Consider the following 10,113-nt stretch of genomic DNA (forward strand, 5'->3'; position numbering starts at 1 on the left):
TGGTGTGCAGGGCAGATGTGCGCGGGAGATGAAGGCACGCCAGTGTCCTGAAGTTAAATTGTTCAGCAGACGAGGGGCTGCTTCCTTCCAAGTTTTAGTCCAAGCACGAGGCTGTGTAACCTCGCCAGAAACGTCTCCATCGGTGCTCAAGGCCCTTTGGAAGTTGTGTTTTATATTTACTGTTTGGCTTAGGCATCTGGAAGCTTCTAGCTTGCAAACAACAGCTTTAGGTTGCCAAGCTTTCAGCCGCTTTCCTCAAAGTTTTAAGTCAGGTGTGACTGTCATGGGAAGTTTCTGAACGCCTCCCTTCCCCGCGGGCTGGGGGCTGCCTGGCCGCACGTCCCAGGGCTGCAGGCAGAGCAGCACCTCATGCAAAGATACTCATCTTGTAGCACTTGGTGCTGGCTGATCTCTGGGTTGGCTTGGCTGTAAGATGCAAAACTCTGTGCTTAGCTGTTGTGCAGCCCTGTAAGGGGTAACACTCCACTTTGCAGGCGAGAAAGCTTTCTTCTGAATTGCCAGGAACTTGCAGCAAGCACTTGGGCTGCAGGGATGAGGGCTGTGCCTCCTGGCTCTTTTTTTGCCTCCCTGGCTTGCTCGCTCCTGGCCATGGGTCTACATAGGGAAGGTGCCCCGGATCCAGCCCGGGTCTGGCAGACACACTGCTCTGTTGGGATGCAGCTCTGGTGGAAGGCTGTCCCTTTCCACATTGGTTAAGTGAAAGTGGAACTGAGCTGTGTCCAGCCCTTGGGTATTTCCTACTATTGGAGCTGTTTGGGTGCAAAACCACCCAGGCTCAAGTTTTCCAGGCTTTCCTGGGCTGTCAGTTCTCTGCAAACAGCCCTAACGCGGCTCAGGGTGCTGAGTGTTAGCAAAGGAGAGGGGAGAGCATCAGCAGTGGGAGGTGAGGCCAGCCATCCCCATCTGCTGGCTCATTCCCTTGGAAATCCCCTTAGCTCTGCAGGGATGGCAGGCTGGAGGAAGAGGGGGTGGAGGAAGGAGGCTGCTAGCCTGGAGTCTCTATGCATGGGGACAGCAGCTCCTCTCTATGCAGACTGCCCAGGGCAGAAGCTGCTCTAGAAAAGCAGCCATGATTGTAGAATGTGGCTGGGAAAAGCCACTACATGGTCTTGGGGCCAGGGCCAGGTCTGTGTATTTGCAGAAACCTTGCAAGATTGATGTCTCCAGGCATTTGCTTTTCTGGCACAAAATGGGCTGAAACATGTCACCCAGAGTCAAGCACTTCCATCCTTCCGAAGGTTTCCTTTTAGGTCTATCTTCTCAGCTTCAAGGTGGCCATGCTAGCCCGTCTTTCTCTCCCCACACCTCTGATAGTTTCTGATCCAACTCCTGAATCTGCCTTGAAAATCTCCCTGTTTGGATGACTGCATTTCTATCCAGCATGTGCTATCAGTGCTTTATCCCTGCTCCCCATTGCACGTGGAGCCCTTTGCACCCTACACCGGTCCCTCTTTGAGTTTCTTATGCCCTCTGTGTGCATTTTCAGGGAGAGCCTGGACCACCTGGTGACCAAGGGCGGGAAGGACCCCTCGGACCACCTGGCGACCAGGTAAGTGCTTGGATTAACCTTCTGGATCCCAGGTGGAAGTGGTTGGGGCAGCAGGAAGACTAGGGTAGGGGGCTTAACTGATGCCACAGCATCTTGGGGCAAGTTCTCAGCATCTTCCAGACCGAGTAGCAAAGCTGGTGAAGAGGGGCAGGGATTTCTAGGAGAACATAGACTATGAACAAAGCTAAAAAAATGGAGACTTGGCTGCTGGGCAGGGGACAGAGCAACCTCCACGCCATTTCCCAATCCCATGAAAACAGATGTCAACATGTCTGACAGATCTGGAAACTGGCAAGTGCAAGCTGCAGCAACGCACAGAATGTTCAGGCCTGGGGCCAGACGCTGTTCACCTCAGTCAAGGGAGTCAATGAGACATCTTGTGTCAGTGAGGATAGCTTGACAGGGCCCCAGCAGTGTCCCTGACACCCTTGGCATCTGCAGAGACAGTCTGTCTCAAAGCCAGCGTTCCTCAAGTCCGCTTGCTTGCAAGATCTGGCCCTCCTGCTCTGGGGTCTGCTTGTCCTCATATGTCTCAAGGAACAGATCTCAGACCCCACGGTCTTTCTGGAGAGCAGAGCTGGTTACCTCCAGCCTGAGGAAGGCTTCTGTCCCCTGCTCAATTAAAGGCTCTTTCTTCCCAAAGATGTACCCAGCTCCCAGTCGATAACTCTGGGTCTGGAGATGTTGCTGGGTTGATCCTCTATGGCTATAGCATTGATTGCAATGGCCAACAGGGTCTTTGCACCTGAGCAAGCATGCTTTGACATCACCCTTGGACGGGGTTCTGTGGGACAACTCCCCTCCTACCCATACCATCAGAGTTTTGACGGAGCCCAAGATACAGGGAAGTATTGAGATAAACGTTCCCACACTGGTGGAGCAGGACTTCCACAAGGGGTGCAGTATGGAGACCAGCATGTGGACAAGATGAGCATCCAAAGATGAGACAGCTTTTGAATTCCTTTATGGTTGACCAAGTGTTCAAGAGCCCTGAAGGAGATCTGGAGTGCAGGACAGCCATGAAGGGGCCACTGTTGCATTCACATCATCCCCAGCATGGGTGACCCCCACGTCAGACCTGCACCGTGCCGCAGCCTGGGGAGAGGACATACTTGTGCCAGGGTTGTGCTTGCCTGAAGTTGGGCTTCTCTTGAGCCTGTCTCATGCTAGTGAAGAGCACCAAATTCATGCAGGAGGATTGTCCAGATCCTACTGTCTGTAGCTGAGCTGATCTCCTGCCACAACCAAAGAGCAGCATCCAGCTTGTTGGGCACTGCCGTGATGAGAGGTGTCATTTTGGGAGGTGGCCCTGGTAGGAAGGCAGCTCTTTGGATGTGTGCATCTAATGGACCAGTGCTGCAGGCTGACACCAGCAAAGGAGGAAGGACTGGAGCTGCTCTCCATGTGGCAGAGGCTCATTCCAGGTTCAAGGCAGAAGAAGGACTGCACAGAAGAAGACAGAGTTAAGGTGGAGATTTGATGCAAGCCTGGGAGCCGAAGATGTGCAAGCATGGTGGGGAGCCAGGCTGGGATAGATCCCGCTGCCAGATAGCCTTCACTGGTGGGGAGGAGGAGAAAGGAGAAAGAACGATCTCCCTGCTGTCACTGAGCCTGTGGGACACCAGTTTTTCCTCCCCAACACTGAACATGAGTCAAACCTCCGTCAGAGAGGGAAGCATTACAGAAGCAGCTCCGATGTCTCCCCAGACCAGAGACTGTCCCAGCGCCTCCACCACTCCAGGAAGATTTCAAAAGCAGTTGCAAAGTGAGGATGTATTTTCCATAAGCTAAGGAAGAATGCTTTTGCTTGGCCAAATTAAAAATAAATGCGTAATTGGGCTTGGGCAAGAGTAGGACTTTGGCACACACAAGTGTTTTTTAAGCCGTGTTATCTGCAAGCTCTGGCTCTTACAGCATATTTCTCTTGGCAAGGGGAAAGGGCTCCTGCTAACCTGTGACTCCCTTTCATCCTCTTTCTATCCAAGAGAAGCTAAAGGTCAGCGTCAGCACGGTCTTTCCCTGATCCTCATGGGCAGGTTTGGTAGTCCCTCTCTCTTCCTGGCCATGGTGCCCATCCCTCCTGCAGTTCTTGTCACACCCAGAAAGGTAGTAGACATTTCCCGACCCCAAATCCTGCATCTTTATAAACTCCTCCAGGGCCACGGGGGATTTGTGCGGTATACTACAGTGAGGACATGTACGGCCAGCGTGAGCCAAGGATGCCGTGCTTTGGCTGATGCGAATGATCATGAGTTCCTGTCCCTCCTTCCCGGCTTTCTCTCTTCTGGGCTTTTGTGCAGAAATAAGGTCACATGCCTTTGAGCAGTTTAGTGCTCTGCACTACACTCTGTAATTTTAAGTCCTCTGCACCCTGAGGTATACCTTTCTTGGAAGAAGGGTGCCTGTGGCGTACGTGGATGTTTGGCACCAGCTTCTCCCAGCCACTGTCGTGCGAAGAGGAGCAGAGACGACAGCTGAGGGGATCTCACCCCCTCAGCTTTCAGGGGGTGAGAGAGTGGTTGCAAAGCTGGGCTAGGCTGAGCCACCACACTGAGGCAGCTCCCAAAAAGCTCAGAGGTGCTGCTGATGCACTGAAAATACGGAGGAAGCTCTGGGGCATGCACCACTGCGATGCTGAAGCCCAGGTACCGTTGAGCGAGTGCTGCCTTCTGCCTGCGCGGAGACTGCAGTCGTGTGGTTTGTCACAGGAAACATTTCAGAGGTTGGGAGTCTGGAACTGGCATGCCCACTGCCTGCAGCAGTGATGCTGGAGGGGCCAATTGCCGAGCCATCGCTCTCTCCCACCACGGCTTGCTCTCTGCCTTCCCTCTGCCTACCTCTGTCATCTCCATCGCCTGGGGACTGGCTGCACACCTGGCTCCACCTGAGATGCTGCCTTGCTCAAACATCATTACCCAATCGTTACCCACCATCATTACCAATCTCCTGGCAAGTAAACCCCATGAAGGTCTGTTGAGCAGAAGGTGGAGGGGCTCCCTTGGACATCTGTTGGAGCTCTCAGAGAAAAAAATCTCCTCCCACCTCCTCTGGCTGTCTCTGGCCAGCCCTGCAGCTGACGGAGCAAGCAGCCGCTGCCCAGATGGGATGTGGCAGAGTGACAGCTTTGGTCCATTCTAGCACATGCTGCCAGGGCTCTGCAGCCTCCTGAGGACAGAAACTCCCCAAAGCCACGAAAGGGCCTCGGCCAGCCCAGCTTCGACCCAGACGTGTCCGAGCCCCAATGCATGGGGAGGTCCTCTGTGGAGGGAGGTCTGTGTCACCTTCAGGGTGATGTGCTCCACCAAGGACCGTTCTCTGCCCCAGGGGTACCTCTATCGCAGCAGATGTGATGCCACTGTGCAACCCAGCTGTGCTTTGCCGCTAGAAAGCGTCATCCCTGCCTCCCTGGTCCTCTTCCCCACCAGGTCCTCTGTTACTGGACTGAGGTGTGAAGGAGAGGGATGGCTTTTAGGGCCTTGGAGGCTCTGCTCAGAGGCTGCTCCCTCCCGCAGCCTGGCTGCCACTGAAAGCACATGGTGTTCAACCCATGCCTGCAGTGTCACACCTTGGCCCAGAAAGCTTCTTTTTTTGGCTCATGCTCAGCAGGGATCTGGCCAGGGTTGCCTCCAACAGGGCCTTGCAGAGAAAGCAGGGCGTAAGGGAGCATGGGGAGCTGCAGCCTGGGAAGGCAGGGGGGCTTGGGGGGAGCCAGGCACAGCTCCTGAAGCATCTCCCCACCTGCGTTAACCCCTGTCAATAGGTCCTTTCTTGTGAGGCTGGCCGAGGTGGAGGTGACTCGCTGATGGGTGCGAGGCACGAGGCAGATGCCCCCACCCACCACATCACGAAATGAAGGGACCAGCCCTTCAGGGCAGGAGCAGCACCAAGAGAAAATCCCTGTTGTGAGAGCTTTTTGTATTTCCCTAGGGCGAGGTTGGACCCCCGGGACCCAAGGGCTACAGGGGAGACGATGGCCCCCGCGGCAATGAGGTCAGTGCTGCTTTATCACCGCATCTTCTGGGGGAGGGAATGAAGGGAAGACCAGGAGATGCTGCCCCTTAGGGCTGTCCCCAAATCCCTCAGATCTTGGAAACCTGTTGTAGGTACAAACTCAGGTGCTAGCTGCCTGGCAGACACATCGAGGCATTTTTCATGGGTCCTTAAGGTCATGGCTGCCTCCAGATGCCATTTCATGGAGAGGGTATAGCCACACCACAAGCCACGTGGATTCCCATCACGGAAGCTGGGGGAGCTGGTCTCTGAGGACAGCCACCTGAATCTGCCAACAGATTTGATCCCCAGGGCAGGGAACAAGCTGAATCCCAAGCCCAGCTGTGGGCTTTGCATTGCTTTTGTATAAGCAAAACACCATCCGTGATGGGCTCGTGATGGTAGCTGGTTGCCTCAGAAGGCATCATCTTCCCAGCTCAAAGGATGGTGTGCGATGCTTGACTGCTTCTTCTGCTCCTTCCAGGGCCCAAAGGGATTGCCTGGAGCACCTGGGCTACCTGGAGACCCTGGTCTGATGGGAGAAAGGGTGAGTGGTATTTATTTGGGGGAATTGCATGCCATGTCGAAAAGTTGTACAACAGGCTGGTTCCACACAGCATGATCCAACTCAGGGAGAAAAGAAATTACATTCATTCACAGCTGAGATGCTGGTAAAATTTGCAAGCAGCCTGCTTTTGAATATGCATCACATCTGCAGGCTCAAAGAGCCATATTTTGGCATGTACTTTCCAGCAACAGAGACCTGATACTTCCCAGTCTGTTCCCAGCCTGTGGCCATATCCCCAGTCTCTGAGAGGGACCATGTCACCCTCCTGTCAGTGGCTGTGCAGATCACACACAAGTAAGATGGCCTTTTTACCTGCCTGCACCAGCGTCCAACCCACCAGTCACATATTTTTTGCAACGACATTTTGCTGTGGAGATAAACTGTCCAAGGAGGGCAGGATCCTGCTGCCGTGTTATCTAAGGCGTCTGCTTTTTATTATCTCACATATTTCTCCCTTCCTTTCTAGGGGGAGGATGGCCCTCCTGGGAACGGCACAATTGGATTCACAGGCGCCCCAGTAAGTTTTTTGTGCTGCTTTGAAACTGTAAGACCACTATTTCTGCTTCTCTGACCTAACATGCTTCCTTTCCTTCATCCCCAGGGGCAGCCAGGAGACAGAGGTGACCCTGGCATTAACGTAAGTGTGCTGCTTCCTCATGCACCCAACAGAAATTGCCCTGGCCAGTTGTTTGGCTCCTAGAGCCTCTCCATCAGCTGCATGGTGAAATGGGCTCCCTGAAGCAGCCTTCTCCTTCAAAGCCCTCTTTTCCTTCTGCCCACCTCTCCCTACAGTGGATGCTTCTGGTGGAGGTGTCCTGCCTTGGTGCACTGGTAGTAAGGACAGCAGCCTGGGCTGAGTGCTCTCCAGTGCAGCCCCGGAGCCAGACTTTGGGGTTGGGAGTGCCACCCAGGGGGACCTGGATGGTATTATAACAGTGAAAGCCACCTAAGAAGCTCTCTCCCTCAATAGCACTGCAATTTGGTGCTAGGGAGCCTATACACTGCTCTTCGCCCCCCTCCCGAGACACCTCTCACAAGGTCACTGCATGCTAGCACCAACTTCACCAGGCTAACGACAGCAGTCCATGCAGGAGTCTCTTCTGTACTATTTTTCAGGGAACGAAAGGCTATGTTGGTCCTAAAGGTGATGAAGGAGAAGCTGGAGACCCTGGCAATGATGTGAGTAATCTGTATAAAGCTGAATCATCTTTCTCTGTGAACACGGTGCAGAAGCTTTGGGCTGGGTCTCTAACACTACCTTGCCTGTGGGTCAGAGCCCATCAGACTTTGTTAGTCTGCAAGCACCCTTTGCCACTGAGCAGTGTCTGATAGCAAGGGGAGCTCTCTCCAGATGTTCATTTTGTATCCTACAGCTTATGGTTGGCAAACCTCCAGATCTGTTAGGTTGAGGTGGGTATCATCTCTGCAAGGTTTTGTATGCTTCCAGATAGCACCAATGGTTGCACCTGTGCTGCACCACTGTGCTGTGGAGGGAGGGTTTCCGAGTGTCCATTCCAACCCTCCCAAGTCCTAACTTGTTTGGTTGGGTACAGCAATCTCAGATAACATTTTTGTGGTTAAGCAGGGCTCAGAATACATCTGGAGGGGAAGGTGCTGCACCCTGACACACATAGATTTGTGGATTTTGGTTTTGTTTTCATTCCAGAACCCAACCCCTGGCCCCAGGGGCATCAAAGGAGCAAAGGGCCACAGGGGACCTGAAGGCCTCCCAGTAAGTAAGGACCCCGGCAGGGTTTGCACCGATGAGCACAGCGTGCCGGGCTGACGGAGCTCCCAACAGCAGGGCTCGCTGCAGATTTGCTGTGCTTGGCCCAGCTCACAGCAGGAGCAAGGCAGTTTGAAAACTTGCTGCTGCAGCCTGGTACACAGGTCTCTGAAATCATGTTCATCCCAAATCAGTGCAGAAAATACAGGCACTTGTGCTTTTTCATGAGCAAAGCATTCTCATATGATCAGGTTTGGTAAGGGCAAGCAGCCTTTCAGAGTGGCCATCCTGAGCCTGAAAGTGTTTCAGTTAGTGTTGAGTCGCCACTTGCTTGCATTGCCTCATGTTGGCCTGGAGGCTACAGGAGAGGCATCTTCCAAGCAAATGGCATCCATCCGTCCATCCCCTGGGTGCTGTGGGGGCAATGCCGAGCCATGTCACACACAGCGTGTGTGCTCGCTGCCTGCAGCAAGAGCTTGCCTTCCCACCTCGGTGGGCATGGCACGCATGGAAGTGGGTCTCCCTCCCCCCACCCCCATGCAGCCCCAGGGCATTGTGCAAGCAAGCAGATGTACCTGCTCAAAGCCCAGTGCAAGGGCCAGCAACTGGGAAGCCAAGAGATTTTTCCAGACTCTGCATTACTCAGCAAGGTATCAGCAGAGTATGCCGCAGATAGAATTGGCTGCTCTTGTAACTGCTCTCTCCACGCTTCTGTTTGACAGGGACCACCAGGACCTGTGGGGCCTCCGGGACCAGATGTGAGTGGGACAGGATCGGGGCGCTGTTTGCTTGCTTGCTTGGTCTGTGCTTCTCCTACCCCTCATGATGGCTCCTGGGAGGGGGTCACTGCTGGGGGAGCCTCATGCTCCTGGGCTGGGTGGTGGCTGCCCCCCATTACTGTGCCAGTGAGTCTCACTGGCCAGATTTCCTTCATACCAGTCCATGACCAGCCAGTCCCCCCTGTAGTGTGCGCCACCTGCACGTCGCTCATTTACAGATCAGGACCTGCTTTGAGGGCACAAAGCAGCAGCAGAGGGTGGTGGGCAGCACCTGGGAGCCAGGAAGCTGCCTTCACTGTTATTCAAACATTTCTTTACCTCTGTTTTCAGGAATGTGAAATCTTGGACATCATCATGAAGATGTGCTGTGAGTATCCCTGTACCACTCCTCCTGCCCTGCTCCACTCCTTGCTGAGAGGAGGTAGCTGCTTTTTCTCTGGCCCCCGGCGAGCAGGGCCATCCCCAGGCAGCATGCAGAGGGATGCCATGGGCATCCCTCCCCTTCCACGTGTGACAATTAAGTCAATGAGCTGGGGGAGAGGTGGGAGGTCCGCCCTGCAGCTAGGACAGCAACCCAAAAGAGGCAAATCTTTTGTGCGTTGCCGTCCCTTCTTTTGACCCAGGGACCTCCAGCTCAATCTCTAGAGTAGGTTGTGCAACTGTTTCACTTGTGCACACTGCAGACTGGTTTGCTGTGGCTGTGGCTCTGTACATACACAATTACTCTTCAGGGAGTCGTTCAAAGTTGTGCAAAATCTTTGTGTGCACCATTTTACAATGCTTTTTTTCTTAAGTAGCAGGGCCTGACTTTCCCTCTTGGGAAAGGGAGGTCTGTTCTGGGGTGTGCTGCCATAGGGAGCAGCAGTACACATGTGCGGCAAAGGGTTTCTGGCTCACGGCCAGTAACGAAGTGCTGGAAGGACGCAGGGTACTTAGGGAACTGAGTTTGAGCTCCATACTCTGGTGATTTACTTAATCCCTCCAGGATTAGCTTTTATTTTTATTTAAATAAGAATGCATCAGCATGTGCAGAAACAGAGCTCTGCTGCATGTAGTGCTCTAGGTCGGGGAATCACAATCTGAAACAGGAGAGAGATCTGGATATTTCAAATGGGAGGGAAACCTCCATGACCTTGAACTGTCCAGACCAGATGTCTTTGGGTTTGCAGAAACACAAACCTGCAGTCTGCATTAGTATGTGAAAAACCCTTGTGTCAAGCGTTTTAACGTTCTCTCTTTCTCTCCTTTCTCCTCTAGCTTGCTGCGGTGAGTGTTACTTGGCAAAGTTGCTCTGCAAACATTTGCTAGCCCTTCTCCTTGCTTGCACCCCTCCCTTTCCCTGCTCCTTGCCTTCTGCTATGGAGACATGGTGAGATCCCGGGAGGGAGGACCGAGCATGAACAAGGCAGGGGAGGGCAGCAAGCTCTCCTGAGGGTGCTGTGCAGATTCAGAGGCTGGTGGAGCTGGGGCCTATGAGTGG

The 10,113-nt window shown here is 53.7% G+C and overlaps 1 protein-coding gene across 1 annotated transcript in view; it reads left to right on the plus strand.

Annotated features, from left to right (window-relative positions):
* The window catches only part of COL6A1 (collagen, type VI, alpha 1), a gene marked incomplete at its 5' end in the record, with an annotated part of 20,323 nt that overhangs the window by 5,295 nt on the left and 4,915 nt on the right, over window positions 1-10,113 (plus strand). The window contains 10 exons of the mRNA XM_009575673.1: window positions 1,508-1,570; window positions 5,498-5,560; window positions 6,045-6,107; window positions 6,595-6,645; window positions 6,730-6,765; window positions 7,245-7,307; window positions 7,795-7,860; window positions 8,577-8,612; window positions 8,964-9,000; window positions 9,891-9,899. Of these exons, the coding sequence (XP_009573968.1) occupies window positions 1,508-1,570; window positions 5,498-5,560; window positions 6,045-6,107; window positions 6,595-6,645; window positions 6,730-6,765; window positions 7,245-7,307; window positions 7,795-7,860; window positions 8,577-8,612; window positions 8,964-9,000; window positions 9,891-9,899 (487 nt within the window). The remainder of the gene's footprint in view (window positions 1-1,507; window positions 1,571-5,497; window positions 5,561-6,044; window positions 6,108-6,594; window positions 6,646-6,729; window positions 6,766-7,244; window positions 7,308-7,794; window positions 7,861-8,576; window positions 8,613-8,963; window positions 9,001-9,890; window positions 9,900-10,113) is intronic.

This window comes from Fulmarus glacialis, unplaced genomic scaffold (assembly GCF_000690835.1).
Source record: "Fulmarus glacialis isolate BGI_N327 unplaced genomic scaffold, ASM69083v1 scaffold15674, whole genome shotgun sequence".
Lineage (NCBI taxonomy): Eukaryota > Metazoa > Chordata > Aves > Procellariiformes > Procellariidae > Fulmarus > Fulmarus glacialis.